Genomic DNA, 27,351 nt, shown 5'->3' on the forward strand with positions numbered 1-27,351 from the left:
TGCACAATGGAGAAAAGGACAAAGCCTCCTTAGAGGCATCTATGTCCCAGCCCAAAATATTGGCCCTGAATAGTTAAATTATTGAAGTTACTAAATTTATATCCTGCCCTTCCCAAAGTTCTTCCTAGAGGGTTGGCTTCATATAATCCAGTATCTTGTTTCCCAAAGTCACCAGCCAGAGACCTCTAGGTAGCCCACAAGGAAGACATGAAGGCAATTGTCCTCTCCACTTACTCCCAGGCAACTGGCATCATAAAAGAGTATATAGCCAATTATAACTCTTATCATCCATGAGTTTGTATAGCTCCCTTTTAAAGACAGCAAAAACCCAAGTTAGCTATGTATGGTGTAAAGAACTATTTCCTTTTCTCTGTTCAGACTCCGATTACCTTCACTGGATGGCACAGAAGTTCTGGAGTTATGGGGGGGCATACTTCAGCCACTTCCTCAACAATTTTATAAATCTGTCACCTTTCCTCATAGAGGAGTTGTTCCAGTCCTTTGATCTTTTGGTTGCACCTTTTCTAGTTGCATGGTATCCTTTTTGAGATGTGGCGACTAGAATTGTGCACTTCATCACCTCCTCTCCTATCCTTTTGGGGACATTACACAGTAAGAAACCCCTTACAATTGCATAATCTACAACCACCAGGTTAGAAAAGCACTATCAAACTACGTTAAAACAACTTTTGACAATTGTGTTTCTTCAGCTTTTAGCAATAGTGCCTTGGCTTTGCCATTGGTTTATTTTTTGCATGTACCACTCTTGATATTTATATAATAGAGTCCAAGCATCCCTTTGATATTCTGCTCCAGCAAATGCTCATTTGGTGTTCCTCAGAGGGTGGGTTTCTTTTAAATAACAAAGGACTTGGTGTGCTTGAAATCCTAAGGAACAGAAAGAAGAACTGTTGAGATAATTCAGATAGTTGCAGTAGAAGCTTTTGTACTAATATCCATTCACCAGCAATAATTATGAAAGCACACCACATAGCATTACAGCAGGAGTGGCAAACATGGTGCAGACTCCAGCTATCCCTAACTTTGGGCAATGTTGGCTGATGCTGATGGGAATTTGAGTCCAAGACATCTGGAAGGTCCTATGCATTACATAAGGGGTAGCTAAGCCTGCAGCCCTCCAAATGTTGGACTACAACTTCCATCCGCATGGCTGATGGGAGCTGAAGTCCAGCAACATCTGCAGGACCACAAGTTATCCACCCCCAGTTTAGCAGTTTTCTGTGTCATCCATATCGTTGTGAAAAGAACTCTACAAGCTGACTCACATATGTGAAGCAAACACTCTTTAATCCATGCATCCCCACCTGAGCATAAGATCAGCTGAATAAACCTCAATGTGGACTGTATCCTAAGCTTGTTGCCATTTCAGTGGTTCTGTGCTGTCATTATGATGGTAAAAAATAACAACAAAGCTTCCTCCATGTATACAGACTGATTCCCACTGAAGTCCCTCCCTCCCCTTGATCTTATATGTAGAAGGGAGTTTGGTGAAAACCATCCTGTCTAGCCAGCTCTCACGGTGTCATGCAGTGTGAAAAAGTTTAGTATGGCTGCCATCTACCACTGCTTTGTGTGTTAACACTGATCCTACAAGTTGTCGGGAGTGGGGGAAAACAACAATATTTAATATGTAATCTGGGTAAGGCTATAGAAATTCATGATCTTGCCACTAGATGGAGATACACCTTCCTGAGAGCTGGTATGTATTCAGTATGTAACAAGACTGCTGGAAATAGCCTCTTTCTGGCAAATGCTCCTTTCCATAACCACCAGTATAATGTATAGAGGAGCGTACAGCTGAGTAAGATGCCAACAGAAAAAACCTGATGCATCTCTTGCTATTCTCTACCAGGTCAGATGGGACATTATGCGGGACATAATTCAAAACAACTTTCTGTAAATAGTAGCCAAGCATAGTTTTCTTCCCTAATATGCTAGCCACCTTTTTATGGGACACTTTTATATGGAAGAACGTTCAGAGATAATTCCCTCCTTGCTCCCTGCATCTGAATTGGTGCAGTCCAGTTTACCATGTTGTCTGGGTGAATAGCTGTGCTCTTAGCCGTTCTGTACTTTAGAGTTGTGGCATGAGAAAGTACATTATCTCCACCCTTCCTGAAGCAGACATAATGGGTGAATTAATCATGCCAGTGCCACTACCGCATGGATACAGAATGCTCACCTTTTCACTGTTTGCAGCTTTGTTCTTCCTGCTAGCAAAACAAAAGTGGGAGAAAGTATACTGTTTTATCTGGGCATCTCATGTACATTACTTATATAGAGTTTTGTTTTCCATACATTCATGTTTCTACTGAATTTTCTTGGAGCAAGGATAAGGGAACCTATGGCTCTGCAGATGCTATTAGATTCCAACTCCCAGTATCCCCAGCCTGCATGGCAAATGGTTCAGGGACGGTGAGAGTATAGAATCCCAACAAGAACTGGAGGGCCACAGGCTCCCCATTACTGGGAATTTGCCTGCATATAAGAAGTCAATTAATAGTATTATTTCTAAATTGCTTAACGTTCAATTAATTTTTGTCTAACTGTTACAGAAGCAATACCCACAAGATCACATTATAAATCATATAATTGAGTTAAACCCTATACTATTTTTTATTTAAACATAAGTAATTTTATCCAGATAGGTCTGTTACATGGGTTTCAAAATATAGACAATATTGCTTTACCAACCTTGTAAAGCAGCTGTTGCACTGTGTACTTATTAACAAAGAAAACATCGGCATATGAACTTTGAAAGAAATTGCCTTGTACATTTTCAGTGATGGAAGTACTGAATGTATACAGTATTTACCGGTTTTTTTGCCCTATAAGACTCACTTTTTCCCTCCTAAAAAGTAAGGGGAAATGTGTGTGCGTCTTATGGAGCGAACGCAGGCTGCGCAGCTATCACAGAAGCCAGAACAGCAAGAGGGATTGCTGCTTTCACTGCGCAGCAATCGCTCTTGCTGTTCTGGCTTCTGAGATTCAGAATATTTTTTTCCTTGTTTTTCTCCTCCAAAAACTAGGTGCGTCTTGTGGTCTGGTGAATCTTATAGAGCGAAAAATATGGTAGTTCTACTGAGAATGCACTCATTTAAATCTGATCCACTGGTTTCAGTGAGTCTGCTCAGAGAAGGGGGTTGGACTAGATGACCCTCGGGGTTCTTTTCAACTCTATGGTTCTATGGTGCAATCCTTTATAGGGAAGACTGTTCAAGGCCTCCTTATTGCTTCTTAAAATTAGTAGCCAATGGGCGACCGGAATCCTCTTAAAATATTAGCCAACTGAGCCCAGCTTTAGGTATTATAGGCTAGGAAATGAAATGGCTTGGATCCAGATTTTGCTCCAGCTAGCAAAAGGGGGAAAGGGAGTTTTCCCCCCCATACCCCCTACAGCCCCTTGTGCTTTCTGAGGAAATGCTTCAGGGAGTTGTAACAGGCAGACATACAAGCCAAACAGTGTGGGAGATGGCGCTGGAGGGGGATTGGAAAAAGTTGCCTCCTCACCCTCTACTGTCAGCTAGATCCTTTCATCCAGGATCAAAAATCACCTGTGGATGGAAGGAGAAGTTTGGATCCGACCCGATATGACTAAGGCAAGGGATTCTGCACAATAGTGCAGAACTATTGATCCTTGGATCAATATTTGCAACTACAGTCAATGTTTCAGCTGTTCAAAAGTGGCAAACAGAAAGGTAAATAAATATACTTACGCTGAAGAATGTGCTTCTGGGAGATAAAAAAACAGGAAAAGAAGGATAAGCAAGTGTCATTCTCCATACTTCACACTGCCTAACTGCGCACTTTACACCAGTCTGTGGAACAGCTGCCATAAATATATGTTCACATATTTCCTTCTGATCTTGCAAAGATTTACTTTCAGACAAACACCAGGTTTTCCACATATTCCCAATCAGATCACCCAGCTAAGTGTTAATAAAAGTTATATTTAAGACCATTTAAAGCAGGGGTTTTCCATACATTCACCCACCTTTTCTGTAGTTTGGTTATGTTTTTCCTCCTTTCTCTGTGAGAAAGATGTGGTTAAATAATTTGAAGCTAATTATATTATGTGATCTGTAGTTTACTTCACTGTCTGATCTGATGTGGCCTTGTGACCAGATGTTCAGTCAGTCCCTCCTGTGCCCCACAAAGTGCCTCACTAGATTGCTGCATGTGTGAACAAAATAAAGATTCTAAAACAATTCTTTGTAGACCATGCTTGCACTCTATAAATGATAGAAAGGAAGCCATGTCAGTTCATTATATTTAAAAAAGAATTCCACAGTACGTAGGGGAATACAAAATAATTTGTCAAAACAACTTACAAAATAAGTTGCCAAGTAATTCCTAAGTAATAATTTATTGCTAAATTACAAAGTAACATATAGTCAATAAATTACTACTTAATTATTTGGTCTAAGTGGGATCTGAAGATGCCTGACTTCTTCCTAATTGCTCCTAGGACAAAAATGGTCCTATCTTACAGCTCACTGTTCAGTTAGATGGTTATTTTGTCCCTCGTGGTTTACTGCAGAATAGGAACAAGCGTCAATTGGTTTTTCTGTGGATTGATGTTTGTTCCGATTCAGCTGTAAACAGCGGGTTTTCCTAGTAAAAGAAAAACCTCTCAGACCCATGCCTAGAAATCACGGGGCAAAGAGGAATGTGGATGAACCCTGATTCTGGGGAAATAAAACTTTTATTTTAAAGAAAGAAAAAAATATTTTGGGGACAGGGAGATGCACTCTCATTGTTACCCAGCAGAGGGAGCTGGCTAATCAAATTCTGCAGAAATTTCATATCAAAACTTGCATCCAAAAATCAGCAATGTGATATAACAGGGCAGAAACCATGGTGTTTGAGCTTTTACTGAAATACTGTCTACATGTACTGACTGGCTTTTAGACAACTGAAATATATTTCGTTGCATATCGCAAATGAACCCACGAGAAACTGTGCTGTCTTTTCTGATGGCTGATGGCTTTTTACAATGGCTGTGGAAACGTACTAAACCTGACTCGGTTGCATTAAGCCCACCTTCAGCAGCAGCTGGGAGTCCCAGGCTTCAGTCCCACACTGCGCCAATAACATCAGATACAGAGAACAGCAACCATTGTGAAAACAACAATTTCCTTTCCATGTTAATATTGCCAGGTAGAAATCTCTTTGCTGGGGAGCTGCATTGATCTAATTTCCCATGTGGATCTTCCATACGGTTATAGGCCAACTGGCATGAAGGAAGACCATGGGAATAGGTTGTTAGGATTTTACTAGTGTGATTAGTATAAATCACATGAGATTTCTAAGAAGAGTGTGGGAACGGAAGACTGTCTTATCTCTTCCGTCTGAGAGTGTTATTGGACTGTACTTTCGCTTTTGCTGTATGCTTTCTGTTTCTGCCAGAGTTTGGAGGGCACAGACGTGATTATGGATTCTCTGTATATATTGTGAATAAAGCGTAGTTTAGATCTACAGATGTTTCTATCTTCTTGCTGTGTGATGCCAGAAGACTTGTGTGCACTTTTCATATGAGAAGTGTCACAGAGGGGCAATCTGGAGTGAAGGGACATGCCATTCCAGAGACGTGCCTACTGGGAGATGCTTGGAGGCACAGGGGGTCTGCCATCCCCCCCCCCCCGGAGCATTTGCCAACAAAGGTGTCCCAGCCTGTTGCAGTGATGCCTCAACTGGCTGCAGGTATATTGGCTTTAAATGGTACCTAAATTCAACACCATGTGAAAAATCCATCAAGGTAAAATTCTGCAGTCTAGTGTAGATTAAGATTTAGTGTACTCCAATCCATGACTGTTTGTTATTGAATGGTAGTCACAGGGGCAGCCTGTCCCATTTTGCCACCTGAGGCAAAATGGGAATGTGCCCCTCTTGTCCCCCTGCCGCTGTGCCCCCCGTCCAATTTCCATCGGTGGTGGAACACCATCCTGGCCAACACTTAGCAAAAGGAAAAGCATTCCACAATGCCTTGACACTCATCTTCTCCACCCAGGGGCAGGGTAGACAAGCGGCAACAGCAAGTACCAGAAGTGGTGGGGCAGGTGGGACACTGCCGTTTGTGCTTCTGCCACCTGAGGCAGCTGCTTCACCCTGCCTCATGGGTGGACTGGCTCTAGGGAGTCAGCTAAGTTTTACTCAGAGTACAGTCACTGAAATTAATCAACATGACTAAGTTAGGAGCATTAATTTCAATAGGCCTACCCTGGATCAAACTTAGCTGAATCTCACCACAAATTGAACAGTTACGGATGTAAAATACCCAAGGTTGTTAAAAGCGGGGGGGGGGGGGGTCAGAAAGCAATTCTAGATTTTCTGAGGGAAATTGCAATATTTAGACATTTTGCCACCAGCTTAAAACTACAGCCTTCCAATAAAGACTCAGAAGATTGCATATCATAAGTTCTCTACCCACCCTCTAATAAAAACTGGGTTGAAAACAGAACATGCAACACTGACTCCAACTCTCTGTTATTACAAGGGCAGCATCTTTTATTTACAGGAACTGTTCATTATCCATCCACATGGAAAAAACATTAGCTTTCAACGCAGACCAGAAGTACTGCTTTCTGGCAGCTGGTTCTGCTGTTATTTCCAAGGCTAAGGTTGTTTTTCCTTTTATTTTCCTATCACCCCCTTTTCCTATCACCCCCTTCCACCACCCTCCTTCCTATCACCCCCTTCCATGTGTGCTAGCTGTGCTCCGAAACCACCTTGGCTTCTGCCGGCCCACAACCACACACAGTTCACAAATATTTAAGCACGGGAACTTACTGATCAATCCGGGAAGGAAGAAGTTTCACTTACTTGAAAAGTAGCCCTTCTTTTGTGCATAATATACCCCGAGACCACAGGAAGCTATTATCAAAGCCACAATGACCACCGCAGCTATGATGCCACCTACATTAAGGTCATCTAGCATGGAAAGCAAAACAAATATAATTTCAAATTGGAGGTTGAGTATAGAAGGCAATATTCATGATATATATACACTCTCAAATAGGGCATGGTAGAGCCCTGGGAAGAGCGACTGTTTGTTAAACTACAATAACTATGGCCAGATAATCACTCTACACAGCTGGTCTAGGAACTGAAGTTAGTGAAAATATTATATGCTCCCTGTGTTTCCATCTGCAAAGGTGCATCTAAAGGCATTTCAAGTTGCAATCCTCACTACCCTGGATCCTTCTTTCTAAAAATGGTGCTACACTGACCACTTGGATCCGTGGAGGCCGCCATCTTGTGGCGCAGCTGGGGGAGACAGTGCCAGCTAAGCCAATCAGAGGCAGGGGTTTAGGGGCTGTGACCAGCCCACTCCTAGCCTATTTAAGGGAACGGTTTAGGTGCAGGCCACCCTCTTGGGTCCCCCCCCCCCAGTATATTTTTTCAAGAAAACTTGTGGCAGTGTCCTGTAAAATGTATTTTTTTGCTTAAAATATTTTCTTTTTATTAATCATCCAAACTGGGCCTTTAAAGATGTGCCACATAACCAAGTTTGAAGCTGGAAGGTGAACTAACACTTTTTAGTTTTCTAACTCTGTCTTGTAATTAAGACATTCTCATCTCAAGGTTGGTTGGTCACACTGGAATATGACATTTACCAACTTGCATTCGCTTTACAGAACATTTCTGAGGCTGTCCAACTTTATTGTCAGCTTCACAGTAGTACTCTCCAGTGTCATTCTTTGAAACAGAATTGAATTGCTGGTAAAAAAAAGAGAGAGAAAGAAGTAGAATATTCCAACTTTTAAAAAAAAAATATGGGAATGAGCAGTCAAAACTGAGACAACATTTCTAGTACATTATGCCATTGCATTATGATGATGATGATGATGATGATGATGATGATGATGATGATTACCACCACCATCAATGAAGTGGATTTAGAATACAGTCGTACCTTGGAAGTCGAACAGAATCCGTTCCAGAAGTCCGTTCGACTTCCAAAACGTTTGAAAACCCAAATGTGGCATCTGATTGGCTGCAGGAAGCTCCTGCAGCCAATCGGAAGCTGCAGAAGCCCCGTCAGACATTTGGCTTCCAAAAATAGTTTGCAGACTGGAACAGTCACTTCCAGGTTTGTGATGTTCAGGAGCCAAAATGTTCAAGAACTAAGCTGTTTGAAAACCAATGAGTGTATGTCACAGTTTTCCAGAATGCAAAATGACTGTCCAGTCTGACAGTGACAACTGATCTAAGGGATGGGAGAGGGTGGCCAAAGCAGTGCCAGCACACCAATATTTTTGGCCAAACTGCTTTCAACCTTTTTAGGGGGAGGAGAGAGAAATGAAACAGTTCTGAAAATTGGGGTGTAGCAGAAATAAGAAGTGCTCATGAATCAAACATCAGCTGGGTTTTCTGCAGATTGACATTTGTTCCAATTCAGCAGTAAACAGCGGGCTTTCCTGAGGAAAGCAGCGGTACAAAAGAAAAACCTCTTGGACCCATGCTTAGAAATCACCAGACAAACAGAAGCGTGGATGAGCCAATTCAGTTACTGCAGCAGACATTTGGTGAGATAAGTACAAACCTCAGCTTTGTAAAATATATCCCATTTTCCTAACATTTTCTCATACTCGTCAATCTATTTTATCATCCTATGGGTGAATCAGCAACACATCATACTGGTTCTGAGCTATATATCAAAAGATATACAACGTGTAGGATGCAAGGTGACTGAAAGAGGTCCTATTTACTATATCTCTATGCAACTGTGAGGCAAAAAACCTCAAAACCACACAGCAGGGTCCTGATACTATGTTGAATTTCCTCAGTAGAATGTTAAGCCTTTTCTTGGGCTAAGTAAAGTCCAATGATAAGTGGTATTGAGCAGAGGTTCACTAACCAGAGTTCCAGTTGTAGCATTCATGATATAAGGAAGTCTCTCTTTTTTAATGCTCCGCAATGCTGGGCTTTCCGGCAGAAGAACGCCATTCTTATACCATCTGTACTTTGACGCAGGAACACCATTGTTTTCTTTACAGCGTAGCTCCACTACTGTCCCCGTCATAGCTGAGCTGGGCACTTCACAAGCAGGAGGAGCTGGTGGGACTAGGAAATGACATGCTCTGTTTCAAAGTAAAATATCTGAATGGCTAAACCTGCCTATTTGCTCACAAGTTGCTCTAATAAAGGCAGCTGGACTGAGTGGTTTATGCATCACATTGTATGCATACTGTTCCTCGCCTCTGGCATTGTCCGACAGAAGTTTGATGTAAGCCAGTGCTTAAGATTTTTTAACAATGAATCAGCAAATGTAATATAATCTTTAGTTGTAAACAAAATACTGATCTGAGGTGCATTATGTCCAGACTTTCTCTTCCACAACTAGAGATAAAAAATAATCAGTTGTATCAAACTAACATCTAAATACTACTCCTCAGAGTAGACCCACTGAAATCAATGAACTTAATCATGTATTTTCAGTGAGTCCACTCTGGATACAACCCCATTCAAACATTTTAAAAATCTATTTCAGAATGTCTAAAATTAGTTCCCAGCTACTTATCTCTTTACAAAATGGTTGGCTTTAAAGTCTGGTTCATACCATTAATTTAACAAAAATTATCCCAGGCCCAATGGATGTGTACATTTCAGATAACAGTAAGATGATATAAAATGAAACATTATTTTTACAGGGGGTTTCTTTTAAAGACAACACACACACACACAAAAACAACAACAACACCTGGATATTTTATTGTACCCCTTTTGTAATCGGGTGGCAAACAAAATGTAAGAAGAAATGTACTACTGAATAGTGTTACCTCAAAATAGCTTTGTTTAGATTCTTACCCAACACTAAGAGAGAGACTATAACTTCCCCTATTTGTTGTCCATGTTCCGTGGATGCACTAATTTCACAACGGTATTTCCCAGAATCCTTTCTAGTCACATTTTTAATGCGGATGCTTGATTGCACTCTTTCTCCTCGCTTTTTAAAATCACCTGCAAAACAATCAAGACAGAGAGCAATGGCTAGAAAGGAACTTCCTCAAGTTTGCTTTATAAATGTATAAAACAATTAGGGAAAAAAGACTGGTTTTCCAGAATACAATGCCAGTGGCTCTCTACCTGCCATTCTCTACCTGGCTCTCTACCTGCCATTCCCCACGATATTTATTTTCTCCCTAAGACCTTCCAACACTCCATTCATATGAGCTAGTTTATTAAGGGATTTGGTGTCTCAAACACATTTTTCGCATGCAATTTCGATACATTGCAAGCTTTCATATGTTGCAGCAGAATGTTTTCAAATGAGAACTATCAGCCACTATCAGTCATACAGCTGTTAAAGACACAAGTTCCCTGTTTATTATCAATGCCATTGTTAATCCAAATGAAGGCCTTTGTGGATGCCATGGCTCCCAGGCACTGAGTTGGCAACTCCTGCTATATATCCTAATCATATAACTCCTTTTCTGGGGAGAAATAGCAGCTAGTGGCTATCAGGACATGTTTTGTGGTTGCTGCTACAGGGCTGTGACTGCTGGCAGTGTCCCCCTTTAATTCCTCATCCCCCGATTTCCCACCCCATTCTCTCCCCCATACAGATGCTCAGAGCGTACTCGAAATGACACCACTGAAAGCAGAGGAGCCATTTTGTGCAAGACCTAATTTGTGACTTAAAGGCAGGTTCACACATGAGATGCATGCTTTTTCTCATTTCTCCCTCAAAACTGTTACAACAGCAGACAGCACTACAAGACAGAGTAAGCCAAGCTACAGATGGAAGGGGATGCTTGAGTGTGGATGTTAGCTGTTTGAAGAAGGGTTAGTCAGGACAGTCAGGAACATGAATGGAAAATGGAGGAAAGCCACATATGTGCAACTTTGCCTTTCAAGTGTTTGAGCAACCCTTGAAACAAAGGATAGGAGATTTTCAGTGACACACAAGAACTCTACAACAGCAGAATGCAATATGTATGTTCTGTTAACTAGTTACTCCACACACAAACACACACACATATAGGAAATGTCACTTAATTAAATAAATCTTACGTCAGGCAGTCAAATCAATTTTATTTGATTTATCTATTAAGAAATGTGCCTATGACTAAAAGGAACATGTGAGCCAAACAGGCTATCCTCTTGTTCAGCAAAGTAGGCAGCAGCTATTTCTACAGTTGATTCACAGTCATGGAAATGGCTGCTAGAGCTACAAACTCAATCCATGAGACTCGGGTTCAAATGCCCATTCAGCTTTGAAGCTTGCTGGTGACCTTGGGCCAGCTGGTAACTCCTAGCTTAACTTAACTCACAGGATTGAGCAAAGATAAAATGGAAGGAAAGAACAATGTACGTCATCTTGACCTTCTTGGGAGGAGAATTGGTTAGAACAGTAAAAAATAAATCCATGTACATCCTGTGATTTCTCCATGCAATCCTGAACATGGGAACATTTCACATGAAGGACACAAGCCCTCAGCAGCACAGTAAACACACATACAAACATAAATGTAAGCATTTTCTTACCAACAAAGGAACCTTCAAAGTAGACAAATGTAACTCCAGTTTTGGTAATTTTTTTCCATTCTACTCTTGTAGTTTCCTTCCCTTCATTGTGTTTACAGCTTAGAAATGCCTCTGCAGAGGGGAAAATACGTCATTGTTTCTGCTCTGAGTTGGAATACACTACAAACAACTGGCACACTTTCAGAACTAACTTTTGTAGAATGACTCTACAGATTAACAGTCCATATACATTTTGTGTGTATACACTGGAGTACAGAATGCACAAACTTCTCATCATGCCCAAAGTGTGCACCTATTCGGGATTTTGGTGCATAACTCTTAAGATATCTGGACCCAAGCCTTTCAGATTCTGCAGGTGGCATGGGAATTTTACAGAAAGAAATCCATATACAGTGGTACCTCAGGTTACATACGCTTCAGGTTACATACACTTCAGGTTACAGACTCCGCTAACCCAGAAATAGTACCTCGGGTTAAGAACTTTGCTTCAGGATGAGAACAGAAATTGTGCTCCAGCGGTGCAGCAGCAACAGGAGGCCTCATTAGCTAAAGTGGTGCTTCAGGTTAAGAACAGTTTCAGGTTAAGAACGGACCTCCGGAATGAATTAAGTACTTAACCTGAGATACCACTGTATAAACACAACATGTGGGATGAGAGGCGCCCCTAAGTTTACAGTAGTACAAAAATAAATCCAAAGAAGCCAAGCAATTGCTAAACATCAGAAAAGCTAAACATCAAGAGCACTAAACAAGTTGTGAATCATCAAGCATTTTACAGTCTTCATCTTTCTCACTAAAACCATAATGATTATTCATCTCTAAAGGCTGATTGATACTTAAGAAGCAAGGAATTTGAAGGAATTCATTGGCAGCAGGACTGGCCCATCCATGAGACAAGGTGAGGCAATCACCTCAGGTAGCAGAATCGACAGCAGCAGATCTGACCTTCAAGAAAAGGATCACATGTAGATCTTTATTCACCCCTTGTTCCTAATATACAGCTTCACTCCCCACTTCTTCCCAGGCAGGAAAGGGGCGCTATTTTGTGCTTCACCTCAGGAACCAAAATGTCTTGGGTCAGCCCTGATTAGCTGTGTTCACACATGAAGGTAAACCATGGTAAATGTGTAATGTGAACATGCAGACAGCTCCCACTTTGCTCCCTCTCCTAGCACAAGCAGGAGCAACAAACCACAATCCCTGGTTTAGGATTATGTCAGAACCAAGAATTTTAGTTTGCTTGACTCCAAACAAACTATGATGTGAAGCCAAGTTTCTTGGCTTCCTGGCTGTGGTTTACTAGTGTGGAAAAAACCCACAATGTCTCAACCTGCAAAGGTAATTGTGGGAGATGATCTTGTACCCAATAGTTTTTCCTTCCTGTTTATGCACACATGATGTGCATGTACAGTGGCAGGTACCAGCAGTGGCCCGGCCTGACTCCCTATAATTAAAGTCTAACTCCATGTACAGTCTCATTTCTTCATTCACACCTACAACTTTCCATGTTGCAAATGTTCAAAGAATAAGAATGACAGACATACTTACAGACTTTGCAATTACATATTCTGAGCATAAAAGCAGCTACAAGGTTAGGTGGTGAAATTGGCCAGCTATTGTGTTATATTATTGATGCCTGCAAATTGTAGCAGGACACTTTATTTTCACACACACACACACACACACACACACACACACACACCGTTGTGGCCATTTTGAAAACTTTCTCAATCAATTAGATATAACCCCATATTGCTCATGCAATGTGCATGTAAGCCCCATATTACTCCACCCAAAAGAACATTTGTTGCATTTCAAAAGCATGTTAAAATAAGTTCTAATGATGGGATCTTATCCTGCTCCAGGAAATCATAAACAACATTCATATGACAGACTTCCACAGCAAAGCAGTGGAAATGCTTTTGTTTCCGAAGTTCTGATTGAGCGGAATAGGTGGTGTCTTTCCTGAAATGCCTGCATCAAGTAGTCTTTTCTTAATGTTTTCTTATGCTTTTAAGAAAGGTAAGTTACGAGACCACTGTGTTCTATTCTTACAAGTATTTTATTTGGCTGGTTCTCATATTGCTAATATTATAGAATTAAAAATGAGAGAAGGGATATGGGATTTCAGAATTTCAAATCTGCACAGTGGGGAAGCTATTTTGCTCTTGTTCATGCAGCCTAATTTTAAAGACAAACCTTTTCAAAGATGGTTTCTCCCTGGCATTTCTCCAGGGGGGGGAAGGTTCCTAAACTTTTATATTTGTAAGGGAAGAAAGATAAAAGCACAAAACTGTAGATGACAGGGGGATACGCGCGCACACACACACACACGAATGAATAGCTGACATGGGTGGTCACTCAAGAAGAAAAACAAAAATGCAAATCTGAGAAGGGTGTGGATGAGAGAATTGGCAATAAAGATAAAATGGAATGTGGATAAGGACAGATGGAAATATTTCTGAAAAAACAATAACAAATAGATCCAGAAAAGACAAAGAAAGAAACTGTCAAGAGGAAGTACAATGTCTAATGATTCATCTTCACTTCTGTTTGTAATATGATTTCTAGGAATAAGTCTGGGAGGTTTTTCTTTTGCTCCACCACTTTCCCCATGAAAACCTGCAGTTTACTGCTGAATCAGAACAAACATCAATAAGGTTTTCTGTGGATTGATGTTTGTTCTGATTCAGCAGTAAACAGTGGGTTTTCCCAGGGAAAGCAGCAGAATGAAAGAAAAACTCATTAGACCTGTGTCTAGAAATCATGGGACAAATAGAAGAAAACATGGGACAAACGTTAAGTGTGGCTTTACGGTAGTATCTTTCAAATCAATCACAGCAAATGCAAAGCCACTAACTCAGAAAACGATTGGACTAACACAATTACTGACTCTTCCACAGAGGACCCATGTTCTTTATTTCACATCAGGTCGTCTATATTTGTTACAGTTGGCACACCGTACTAGTTCCCATTTTGTTCTGGCAAGGGGAAATGCTGTGGAAGGGGATAACAGCCTAAACGATGCCAAGTGACCTTTCCTGGCAGTCCACAGCAGAACAGCCAATAAAGATACTCAAACAAAACAAAACATGCAGAGAGATATACACACATGGGTGGGAAATGAAAAGAAAAATACAGAAAGAGAGAGCGAGAAAACATTTGTTCAGAGATTAATTGTTAAAACAGACTCAAAGCACATGATTCTGACAATAACCCAAAGCTCTACAGGGTTGTGTACAGAGTTCCATGCATTGCGAGTACACATTCCCTTTATGGCTTCTTCTCATTATATTAAAGGCATCTTGTGATTTTAGAGTCATCGCCTAGCTTTTCATATTGACTTCTCTGTCAATGAATCCATGCACATCTGCAATGGAGTCTGTCTATGATAGGTGGGGAACCTCAGACCTGCAGCCAAATATGACCCACACCCATGGGATTCTCAACTCACACACCCTCCCTAGCCACACCCTCACACCCCAGGCCACACCCGTTGTCAGCCCTGCTTCACACCTTCCTTCACTGTTTTTGCTGGGCTAGAGTAAGTTCTTTAATTCTGGTTATGCCTCTTGCTTGTACAAATAGAGGACCGGGGGGGGGGATGTGAGTGTGTGAAGAAGCTAGCCTACTGTACAAGTACAGAATTCACATTTGTCACTCTGTTCACTTTTGCCTCTGGCCCTGCCCATCACTGGCATCTGGCCCCAGGAAGGCTGCCCAGCAGGAAATGTGGCCCCCAATTTGAAAAAGTTTCCCCATCCCTGCTGTGCATGTTGCAGACGATTCTGGAAGCGTTCCCAGGGGCACATTCCATTCACGAAGGGCAACAGCCAAGTCTGTACGGTTTTACCTTTACGCTGCATGAATTGTGACCCTAAAGAACACTGACTGTGGCTGGGCACTGGTAGAGAATATTAATAGTATGTGTACAGAAGGCCTGGAGCCAAGCCTTCGTATTTCCTACCCCCTAGGTTCACAGCTTGAACCAGTTCTTTTGTTTGTATTTCAAAAGTTTCAGAAACCATAGGTCCTAAGCATAGGTCCTTATAATTAATGTCCAATAATTAATGAATCCCCCCCCCAATTTGCCCTGTAAAATGCATTCGTGCCTCACTTTCTCTCACACAAACGCAAATAATCCATTTACCAGTATTGTATAACAATTTTAAGTGACATTAGGCAGAGTGGGTTAAAATCAAGAAGAGGTGTATAGTGATATATTTTTTAAAAAAAGTTATATGATTAGAAAATTAGATTACTTGAAATTCAGAACATAAAAGAGGGTGTTTCTAAATGGTTTCTCCCCTAAGGCGGGAGGAGTAACATGCCTCCATTACAGAGTTCTGAGAGTCCCTTTCCCCTGGGCTCCAGAGCATTGGAAGCAAGCAGTCACCATGAGTCCACAGTGCATGTTGCCTAGAAGGACAAAAAGCAACACACTCCAAAAAAGAAAAGCCAAACTGAATCTGAATATTCCAGCGGACAGTTTGGTGGTACATAGAAAAATCTTGAGCCTTCCCAATGGCTGCCCCCCTCCCCAGAAATTGGTTGGATTCTTAATATTCTAATCTTAGAAATCTTTTCTGTAATTTGTGGGATGCTCCCAAAGAACAATGGTATGGACTTGTCTGTTGACACTTACCCAAAGTGGTTACAATATGGTCCATGTCAAGCACTATCAAATCCCAATGGTTTCAACTGAAGGGGCTAAGCATATACAGTGGTGCCCCACAAGACGAAATTAATTCGTTCCGCAAGTTTTGTCGTCTAACGAATTTTTCGTCTTGCGAATCACGAAATCCCATAGGAATGCATTGAAAATCAATTAATGCGTTCCTATGGTCAAAAAAAGTCCAAACAAAGCCAAATTTGGTACAACAACAGTTTATTAACTGCTCTTTAAAGTCACACATACTGTAAAGAGCAGTTCAAAAATTGAAGGGAAAATAAATTAATTTTATAAACAAAACATGTCTTTGTTTTTAGACAAAGGAAACAAAGCCGCGAGACGTTTTCGTCTTGCGAAGCAAGCCCATAGGGAAATTTCGTCTTGCGAGGCAAATCGAAAACGGAAAAACCTTTCGTCTAGCGAGTTTTTTGTCTTGCGAGGCATTCGTCTTGCGAGGTACCACTGTATTGCAATTTCACCCATTAAAATCAATGGAACTTTAAAAACTGTTAAGTTCTGCTGGATCAGATGGGCTGCGAAAAAGGGTTGTTCTGAAATCTCAACCTTATGTTGTTGGTTTTTAAAAAAATAATAATAATTTGGATTTGCCCCAGGAAAAGCAACTCTATTAAATAGGGAGAAGTACAGGCTGGCATTTCAACTCCAATGATATTGTATAGACATTGCAAAAAACTTGAAACAGCAATTTCACACCAAACACCTGTCTGGAAGCACCCACAGGTTTGTATGTAACAAAGTCACCCTGTTTATGCAAGGACTTCTGCTTATGCAACCAAAGTTCTTCCTGCTCTTTTCTCTCTGAACCCGCCCCCCCCCCCCACCGCACATGCACACAAAATCTGCTCTGGAGGCTTGGGAATAGAATAGATTTGGGGACAATCAGTTGAGGGGGACAAATGGGATTACTTTTTTTATATATACAATCCAACTTCATTTTGTTGCTGCTGTATCCATTGTATCACTCCACTGCACTTTTATCAAACAGCCTTTTAAAATTCATCTCAGGGCTTTCACTTATCCACTGATATAAGACGTACACAGTCATACACATACTGTACCCTCAAATTCGTTTGCTGTAACATCTTTCGTGTCTGTCTCTACGACGATTCCATATGCTTTATAATCTGAAAGGAAAAAGAAATCCTTTACATTGCAGTGTCCATTCACTGTTTTTCTTTAAAAAAAAAAATCAAATAAATGTCCTCTGCAGTCATGTAGTTGGGCTGTTTGCTTAAATCGTGTTGCCTGCAAAGGAGATCAAACTAACTAGTTAAGTTTTTTCAACCATGCATGTGCAAATGTATTTCAGAGTCCTTTTCTTCTTTTAATCTACAAGTGCAACTCTTATTTCCATACACCTGCATCAGTGCCAAATGTACACTGTATTTTAACTCTAGGTGCAGTTCTGGATTATAGTATCTAACCATCAGATGAAATGTAAACTGCCCTTAAAAGAATCACTCAGGTTTCAGCTGAGCAACACCAGAGATAAGCAGTTTTTTTACTGTTGCACTACAACATCCTTTCGCACATTTCTCAGCATCAGTACTGTACTTCAACCAGCCAAAGAAGGCAGAGGGAGGGGGGGTTATAATTTTCATGTTATGGCTACAGCTCAACAATGATTCTAAGTTGCGCAGCCAAGTTGTGCAACTGGAAATGATATTCTCTGGTCTTTTCAGGGAAGACTGAGGATTATCCAATAGGGATGGTGAAAGTCTTGAGAACCTTTCAATTTAGGGGGCTGCATTTCAGATCCCTTCCATAAATATTACGATTCGCTCCCATTTACAGGTCAGACCATACCAAGTGTGGTGATTCCACATGGAATATTAATATAAGCACTCCCTCTAATGAAACTCTGCATCTGAGTGTGCTAACAGCTCTGTTGGAGCCAGGCCAAGTTTGTTTCACTTCAGTCCCACTGAAACCAATCTGGGCTGCATGCATAAGGCTTTTTGAATACCCACAATTCATCTAAAGCTTACTGCTTCTAAAGATGACTACACGTTTTCATCTAAAGTTATGAAGCCTTTTCTGGCTACCCCTTCCCCACCATTTTTCTACTTTGATTTAAACTAATAAATAATCTAGGAAATGTATGCATGTGTTTGTGCATTAAATAAAACGTGTGTTTCCACTATGCAATTTATAGTTAGTCTTACCACCGCTGCTATTAAATAATATAGGCAGTATAATTAGAGGGAAATAAATATACATATATTTCAAAAGTCAGCATTTTTTCTACTACTGTTTTTGCTGGTTGCTAGTAAGTACTGCCCCCCCCCCCACTGAAATAGTTTACTGTTTGCCATTTTCAGGAGAAAAAACAGATGCATGCAAACTTTCACCCTTGTCTTCAGTTACTTTGGAAACATTTTTAGGAACTGTGAATGTGTTCCAGAATTCTGAACAGAGACATTTATAAAAATGTTAACTGAAAGACTCCTTATACACATCACTGAGAATTAAATAACAAGAAAGCTCAGACAAAAGATGAGGTGGGGAAATTTTGACTAGAACTTTTCAAAGCTAAGACAAATGTTTTTTGTGTGTGAATCCAGTAGGGCAGACCTCACATGAACCACCTTTCTGAATGCAATACATGCACATACAAAATCACATGTAAGGTAACACATTTTTTAATACTGTATATGTTTTAAAAAGCATCCTGGACCTGAGATGTATGTGCACTATTCTTGCAGGCCTGGACCTTTACCAGCACACATTATCAACCACTAGGATGGGGAAGAAATTCAGTTTGGTTTGGATTTTAATCTGGATCCAGCCAATTCTCACTTCCCAAAAGAGCAAGTAAACTGAAGCACAGCTATCCTTTGTAATTCACAGTCCTGCAAATTTTGCAATGCAGTTCATCAACCCCCAAAAAGTGTATTAAAAATATGCATATCAGGGGAAAGCGTATATAAAATGCATTACATTAGTGAAACTGTCAAAGAAAAAGACACCCTATTAGGCAAAATTGCATGCAAAGTGTATATTAAGAGAAATATGCACTAAAATAAAGACATATTTTCAAGAGAATTAAAAAACAACCACCACCAACAACAACTGATGTAGGCATGTGGTGAACTGAATTTAAGACGGAACCAGGGTGGGGGTGGGGGTGGGGAGGTGAAATGAGAAACTGAGATTTCAAGACCCATCCAACCTCATTAACCGCTTGCTTTCAGTGGGAGTTGCACTGAGTTCCTTGAGCACAATATTACTACATACATCTATGAATTAAGGACACAATTCAGTAACAGAAAACTTTGAAGATTCTGCAGAAAGATCCTTTTTCTTCCCATAATGCTTTTGATTTATAAATTGAATAAATATTTTTCAGTTTCTTTTGGTAAGCATCAACAGGATAAAAATGCCCAAACTTAACTTTGAACCAGGCTTGAGAATTTTGCTGCCTCTTCTGTTTCTTGGCAATGAATAGGAAAATGGGGGTCAGGCGTCTTTAAAAAAGCTTAGTGTCTTACAAATAATCGACTTACACTGCTATTGTAAGAGCTGCACAGAGTTTATTTCCATAGCAACAAAGTTGTTGGAAACGCTGCCAATTTATGAAGCCTAAAAAATGCAAATGTTGTCCAAATGGCTGCAAAACTAAAATGCTTCATGTCTTTTTTTTTTTTTAACAGGAATGCAAGATCCACTAAGATTGCAAACCCTGTTGCACCTTTGTACAACACATGTATCATGTGTATGATAATTCTGTAGAGGAAATAATTTTGTGTTGGTGCATGATGTGCTGGGGAAAGATACAGTAGCCAAAATTTCGTCACCTGTACACCTGCTACGGATAGAAGAACTACTTCCTCATTTGACTACAGCCATCCTACACACTGCCAAGGTCGCTACACCTCCCAGGTAACTTTGGGTTTGTATGCACACATGCAGAATGCTACTTGTACAATCGGGTTTCCCTTTCCCTTCTCTGCACAACCTCATAATCTGCTCTGGGGCAGGGAGTTCTCCAATTCCTTGGAGCAGATTTTGACGGTGCATGGGAAACTGAAGAAAAGGAGAGAAACGTCCTATTAGGGTAGTCTGCTGTGCTAAGTGAAACAGCAGTACAGTGGAACCTCAGGTTACATACGCTTCAGGTTACAGACTCCGCTAACCCAGAAATAGTACCTTGGGTTAAGAACTTTGATTCAGGATGAGAACCGAAATCGTGCTCCAGCGGCGTGGCAGCAGCAGGAGGCCCCATTAGCTAAAGTGGTGCTTCAGGTTAAGAACAGTTTCAGGTTAAGAACGGACCTCCGGAACATATTAAGTACTTAATCCGAGGTACCACTGTATTTGATGAAACCCTTTGGCTAGATTATGGAAGCCACCTGGGCCTCGGCACACAGGCTCCCTGGCTTCAATACACAGTACACTGGACTCAGTACACGTTATACTGCTCAGACCATTGGAAACATCAAACCCAGAACAGCTTCTTCAGAGGCAGCAACCCACCAGACATCTCTTCTACAGCTACACCATGGAAGATGCTTTAACTAGAGGAGGGGTCAGCAAACCTTTTCAGCAGGGGGCTGGTGCACTGTCCCTCGGACCTGGTGGGGGGCCAGACTATTTTTTTTTGGGGGGGGAGAATGAGCAAATTCCTATGCCCCACAAATAACCCTGAGATGCATTTTGAATAAAAGCACACATTCTACCCATGTAAAAACACACTGATTCCTGGACCATCTGCAGGCTGGATTTAGAAGGTGATTGGGCTGGATCCGGCCCCCGGGCCTTAGTTTGCCTACCCATGAACTAGAGCAAAGCTAGCCAACACGGGGCCCTTCAGATATTGTTGGTGCACTGGTAGCCAGTAATTTATCGATTCCAAAACAGACTGCAGCCAAGCTGACTCTCAAAGCCTCGCTACATATCTTTAGGTGCCAGGCAAAAACATTCCTCTTTTTCCAGGCCTTTGGCTAATTAAACAATCTAGGGCCTTTTACATCGTGGGTATTGTTGTGTATTTGTTTGTTTGTTTCTTTATTTTATGTGCTTTTTGCATTTTTATATTGTAAACCATCCTGTGATCTTTGGATGAAGGGCAGTATAGAAATGCAATTAATAATAAAATAACTAAGCAACCAATATGTCACCCACTACATCAGGGATTGGGAACATGTGGCCTGCCAAGCATTGTTGGAGCACAACTCCCATCAACCCTGACCATTGGGCCCTGCTGCCAACTTCTGAGGAAGCCACATTAGCTATCAATGAATGAGACCTATGGGGGGACTGAGCATTGGACTACGTGCTTACAAAGCATGTGATCCAGTGTGGAGCTACAGCTTGCCTTCCGCAGGCATTGCAGTGCTCTGAACTACTGTTAGAATCTCGAATTAAACCCTTAAAGTTTTACATAATAATGCAAAAACAATGTCATGTAATCTTCCTTTTAAAAAAATAAATAAATAATAATTTAAAAACAGAAAGCAATGTTTGTTTGATAAAGATCAACTGGCACCTTTTGTAGTAAGCTAACAATTGCAAACTTTCAACTCAAGCCCTTATTTAGGTCTTTTTAAAAACAACTGTTTATACAAAAAGCAAACACACACAGGGCAGATAGGATACAGATGACACAGAACAATGGCAAGGCAAACAGGAAAACACACAGCAACACGGCATTTTGCTCTGTACCTCATTTGTTGGGTTAACGGTGCTACTTTTAAGTGGCCTCAACTGTTGCATTTTTCACTTCCCTTCTTTTATACAAAAGGAAGAGCCTGCCGCTGAAGGTGAATCTCTAAGGAAGCCTCCGTTGCTATGCAGCTCTCTGCTCCAAGCTCTTACAAAGGCAGTAAAGTAGAAAAACCATTCATGAATATTAGCACGCTGACCCAGGAACTTACAAAGAAGAAGAACCCCAACCTTCATGGCTTTTTTTCTGCAGGGCTTTAGACTCGGGAAACTGCCGCAGATTGCATTACCTCAGCTTTGCAACAAAACTGGGCAATAGAAAAAATGCTGAGAACTTTTCTTTGTTCAGATTCAGGATTAGTATTTAAGACAGCCCATGAAGCTTCTCAACAAAGCAGAAGAGAATTGCACTTTACAGTGCTGTCAAATGTAGCAAGACTTATCCTGGCTTACCATTTATGTAGCACTTTTAAGTGTGCAGTATTTGACAACCATTATTATCATTACCATCATCATAGCCTTTCTTACAGTTGAAAAACTGGAGGTTGAGAGTTAACGGCTTGTCAATGCGATGCATCCACGTCCCTGGCAACTACCAGCCTGGCAGGATTTGAAAGTGTCCATCAAGTTGGTAGCATTCTTAAAAATAGTAGAAGCAAGTCCATTAATTTCTGTGATTCTCCAGTGGTTTGACTTCACCTTCGGAGGCACACTCCATTGTCTCCCGAGACAGACAGATGCCAACAACAGCTCTGAGTAGAACTTAGCCGGATACAGCTCTAGGAGTTTCAGGTTTCACAGTGGATGCATTCCAGTGTGGTGTCTTAATGATAGATGGTTTATTTACGCACATATAAAACCAGTGCCTACTGTGGAGGTTTCAAACATCACATCCCAAGTGGACGCCAGCTTCTTCCAAAGGCAGCAGCATCATCCCTGCCCTGCCACATCCCACCTGTTATGCGCTTGCTAACCTAAACCCTGGTCTTTGCATTCTTACGCCTAGTTCTTTGATGCTTTGTTGTCCTAATGGATCATTACCCCCCAGGTTATTGCCTCAAACAAAACTAACTTTGTTTTGATTGCCTTGGATTAAAGAAGGTGGCTGATACACAACTTCTGTACTTTGCCTAGGTTAATTGTCTCTCCGCATACGCTAATTCCAGAGGATTAATAGCAGCTAACACACATCTTAAAACACACACACAGGTCTTGCTACTTCCCTGTTCCAACAGCCCAACCTTAATTAAATTCTAACACCAACTTAATCCAGAATTCAGGGTGTCTTGCACCCATAGATTCATAACAGTACAATTTGAGCTTATAAACTTTGGATAGCTCTGGAACAATTCTTTACTATACAAAGCTTAATTGAGATTAAAATCAGTTCCCAACACAATATCAAAGTAATTTGCATCTTGTGTTAAAAATGCTTTGAGGAGGATATCTTTCATTGATAGTTGTAATCCTGATTTATGGAAGGATCTTGGGACAGGGGAAATGCAGACGGGGAACAATTTCTAAAATTATATTAAGCCATCAAAACAGAAACATATCAAATCTTCCAATAATCACATCAATTTGAAATCACTACAGTGTACAAGTACAAAGTACCAAATCTGCCGGGAATTAAAGCTTAACAAGCATACTAGTCAGATATCCGACATATTTCAATACACATTGTTTTCACAGCTGTGTGGTTTGGCTTCACCTATCTGCGTTCAACACAGTTCTTGGGTGGGGTGTTTTTCTCCACTTCCCCCCTCTTCATTGAAGTTATATTTATCAAGAGAAAACATAATCTTTGAGGGCATGCTTTTGATTGTTTTCATGCATGTTACTTTTGCTTTCAGGGGCTCTGACAATCTTTTTTAAAGAAAAATAAAAACAACCCCCCCATATGTTTCATAACCCTCCTAAAAAGGAATGAATGTTTTCATTCCTTAACCAGTTTGAAGATGTTGTTATACCTTTAAAGCATATATTCAATATTTTCAGACCTAGAACCGACTTTTAACCCAAACATGCATTTGGGGACCCATTTCTTAATCTTTTACCATACATTTTCAGGGTGGCAGTGCTCCTGTTGCAACCCACCTTGGATCAGGCTGTGACCCACGAGTTGAAGACCAGTCCTTTGGGGCACTGTTGTTTGTTAATGGTTGCTGGGAATTGCTCTGTGAGGAGTAAATTACAGTGTCCATAATTCTGTGAGGGAAATAATGTGCTTTGAATGTGCTTTAATGTGCTGGTGCCAGGTTATTTTGAACCCTAGGCAAGACTAACTACATGCAACTCTCCCCCAAACGGCTAACTTCAATTTTCAAAAACAGGTTTCTTCTAGAAAAGATGAAAAGCACAGAATCTGAAACTGCTGAATTTATTTTAAATTGCAAGATTAAGTATCACAACAATGCTTGATTATCTTTCTGAAATACAAAAGAAAATGCTCTAGCACACAAATCATTTTGAATAATCTTGTGAATTGCAATATAAAATTTTAAGTCTCTTAAAAGTTTCCGTTTCAGGCACATCAAAATCTCACTTTGTGCACCTTTCCCTTTGCAGTTTTTTTCAACAATTCCTTTAGTAAAGATAAAGGGACCCCTGACCATTAAGTCCAGTCGTGGACGACTCTGGGGTTGCGGCGCTCATCTCGCTTTACTGGCCAAGGGAGCCAGCGTTTGTCCACAGACAGCTTCCGGCTCATGTGGCCAGCATGACCAAGCCACTTCTGGCAAACCAGCGCAGCGCACGGAAATGCCATTTACCTTCCCACTGGAGCAGTACCTATTTATCTACAGTGGTACCTCAGGTTACATGCACTTCAGGTTACAGACTCCGCTAACCCAGAAATAGTGCTTCAGGTGAAGAACTTTGCTTCAGGACGAGAACAGAAATTGTGCTCTGGCAGCACGGCAGCAGCAGGAGGCCCCATTAGCTAAAGTGGTGCTCCAGGTTAAGAACAGTTTCAGGTTAAGAACGGACCTCCGGAACGAATTAAGTACTTAACCCGGGGTACCACTGTACTTGCACTTTGATGTGCTTTCGAACTGCTAGGTTGGCAGGAGCTAGGACCAAGCAACTGGAGCTCACCCCATCGCGGGGATTCAAACCACCGACCTTCTGATCGGTAAGCCTAAGGCTCAGTGGTTTAGGTCAAGAAATAAATAATATAGTTGCCAAGCCCACAAGTCTCTTTTGTATTTCTTCACACAACATACAACCAATGTACAGCCCACTTGTTCAATGTATTTTACTTCCAAGTCAACTGCCTAAGGCACATTTATCAGAGAGCAGGTTCCATTAAACTCTAGGTTTAGTCCCAAGTGAGATGTTTAGGTTCATGGTGCATGGCTGCAGAATCCTATTCGTACTTGGGAGAAAGCACCACTGAACTCAGTGGAACTTCAGGTGTGCTTACTTTATAGTCCTAGAGTACAGTGAAGTTAGTTCCCCCCGACCATGCTTTTCACAGCTTCCCCCCCCCCGCTCCAGTTGTTCACATCTGGGCTTCAATTTGTGTGAATATGGATTTACAACCCAGCACTGAAAACACTGTGAGTCCACAGTAATCAGTGGAGTGAATCCAGTCTTAAGGATTGTGTGTCACAGCTGCAATCTTCCATGGGAATAAGTCAGGCTTCCTCAGCCTCGGCCCTCCAGATGTTTCGAGACTACAATTCCCATCATCCCTGACCACTGCTAGCTGGAGGGCTGAGGCTGAGGAAGCCTGGAGTAAGTCTTATATATAGCCAGATCCTAGGCATGTTGCCTCAGAACTTAGTCCCACTGAGCTCAGGTGAGCCAACTCGCAAGTAAAAATGTACAGGATTTCCCCTCTCCTAAACAAAGTAGAAATCCCACTTTAAAATAAAGCCAGATTTCTAGTCTCAAAACTGCAAAACAAGGCTTTCAACTACTTTCAAAACACACTTTAGAATAGGGCTGGGGAAACTGAGGCCCTCGCAATTCCACAACTCCCAACAGTCCTGACCATTGGTGAAGTTGGCTATGGCTCATAGGAGCGGGAGGACAAAAGCACGTGGAGAGTCCCTGGTCCCCATCTCCCAAATACCCCAAACTCCTTCTTCATAATAGCTATCTTTCCCCAGATTCCACGGGTCTCACTCCACAGTCGGTGTGCACAGCAGTCTCCTTCCAACCAATTATCATACAGGCTTAGAAGCAAGGCAAGTGTGAAGGGACACGCCCATGCACCTTAAACGCTTTGGGTAAATGAGCATCCTAAGATCGCAGCGTTCTCAATCAAAGCGCGCGTCGGGAATTGACACCAGTTGACCCCGGTGCCCTCCTGCGGCCCTGCCCGGTTAACAGACCCCCAGCAGGCGCCGCTCCGCTTTAAGCCTCGGCTTCCCCGCCGCGTGCGCCTGCCTCCTGGGGCGGCCAGCGCGTTTCCAGCCGGCCTCGCTAATCAAATCAAATCGAGCGGCGGCTGGGGCGGGGGAGGGTGAGTCCCGTCCTCTGCTTCGCGGCAGTACCGCCTAGTAGGAAGAGTCAGCGAGAAGAAAGAGGAGACAGACCAGAGAAGCCGGGAGAGGCGAGGTTGCTCTTCCCTACCAGGAGGAGGTGGACCTTTTGTAAGCGAAAAGAGAGCGAGCCACTTGCTGGCGTCGCTCCCTGGAAAAAACAACCAGATGCTCCTCGCGAGGAGGCGGCAGCGGTGGCGAACTTGGCGGCGAGGAAGGACTTGGGTTTTTTCAGGCGAGCTGAGCACCCTCTCCACCCAGGAGAGAAAGAGCCGCTGCCCTACGGGGAAGGAGAGGCGAAGACAGAGAAGCGACTTACAGCCCAGGAAGCCCAAGTGCCAGAAGAGCAGCCAGAAGACGCGGCGGCTCGCCATCTTCGCAGCAACAGCTGGCTCGCCGCTTTTCCTTTCGCCCCCACGAGGGAAGGGGCCGGGGGCGGGGAAAGAGAGCGACGCAGCTGGGGGGGTTGCGTTCTCCGGCTCCACCCTCCCTCCAGCCCTCCCTCCCTTCCTTCGCCCGGGCACCTCGAGCAGGGGAGGGGGACGGCGCCTCTCCCGTCGAGCCGGGGAGATGGGCAGGGGTTTCCGCTGGGTCCTAGTCGGAGAGGGACGGGTCCGAGCTGCTCAGCCTCCCCTGCCTCGCCCCTCTGCCCCCCTCCCCTTTGCACATCGACGGACGTTTCCTTTAACTCTTCTCAGCAACTTCTCAGCAGAAGGGGCGGCCAGAAGCAGCCGAGGAGAAGGAAGGGATCGCGCTGCTTTTTGAAGGCGCTGGAGAGAGAGAGCTTTTTGCCTCTTTGCCGGACAACAAGCCCGTACCAGGTTTCCTTATTGCATCGACATGCCCCCCTTTTCTCGAAGGAGCTCGAGGTGGCGCACGTGGTTCTCCTGCTCCTCATTAAATCTCCCCAACAACCCTGCGAGGGAGGCTGGCTGAGAGGCAGTAACTGGCCCAGGGAGCTTCATGGCCGAGTGGGGATTTGAACCCTGGTCG

The 27,351-nt window shown here is 42.2% G+C and overlaps 1 protein-coding gene across 3 annotated transcripts; it reads right to left on the reverse strand.

The window, feature by feature from the left end:
* Positions 1 to 696: 696 nt before the first annotated feature.
* JAM2 (junctional adhesion molecule 2) lies at positions 697 to 26,826 on the reverse strand. 3 transcript variants are annotated; one of them, XM_081199698.1, is made up of 10 exons: positions 26,678 to 26,826; positions 17,263 to 17,328; positions 11,512 to 11,622; positions 9,832 to 9,984; positions 8,882 to 9,087; positions 7,638 to 7,740; positions 6,844 to 6,951; positions 3,738 to 3,753; positions 2,204 to 2,231; positions 697 to 888 (listed from the first exon to the last, which is right to left on the reverse strand). In XM_081199698.1, the coding sequence occupies exons 1-10, from the start codon at positions 26,730 to 26,732 to the stop codon at positions 856 to 858; spliced, it is 879 nt and encodes a 292-aa protein (XP_081055824.1). In that variant the 5' UTR covers positions 26,733 to 26,826; the 3' UTR covers positions 697 to 855. The 3 variants fall into 3 exon arrangements, with proteins under 3 accessions (XP_081055824.1, XP_081055823.1, XP_081055822.1); XM_081199697.1 differs by having other exon boundaries at positions 2,204 to 2,234; XM_081199696.1 differs by lacking the exon at positions 697 to 888 and having other exon boundaries at positions 895 to 2,231.
* Between the last annotated feature and the right edge of the window lie 525 nt (positions 26,827 to 27,351).

This window comes from Podarcis bocagei (genome assembly GCF_964188305.1).
Source record: "Podarcis bocagei genome assembly, chromosome: 6".
Taxonomy (NCBI): Eukaryota; Metazoa; Chordata; class Lepidosauria; order Squamata; family Lacertidae; genus Podarcis; species Podarcis bocagei.

Coding starts and splice junctions, on each gene's coding strand:
- JAM2 (XM_081199696.1), bottom strand. CDS start 26,732: ATGGCGAGCCGCCGCGTCTTCTGGCTGCTCTTCTGGCACTTGGGCTTC. Junction 17,329..26,677: donor GCACTTGGGCTTCCTGGGCT/GTAAGTCGCTTC, acceptor TTTTCCTTTCAG/ATTATAAAGCATATGGAATC. Junction 9,985..11,511: donor CTTTGAAGGTTCCTTTGTTG/GTAAGAAAATGC, acceptor ATTGTTTTGCAG/GTGATTTTAAAAAGCGAGGA.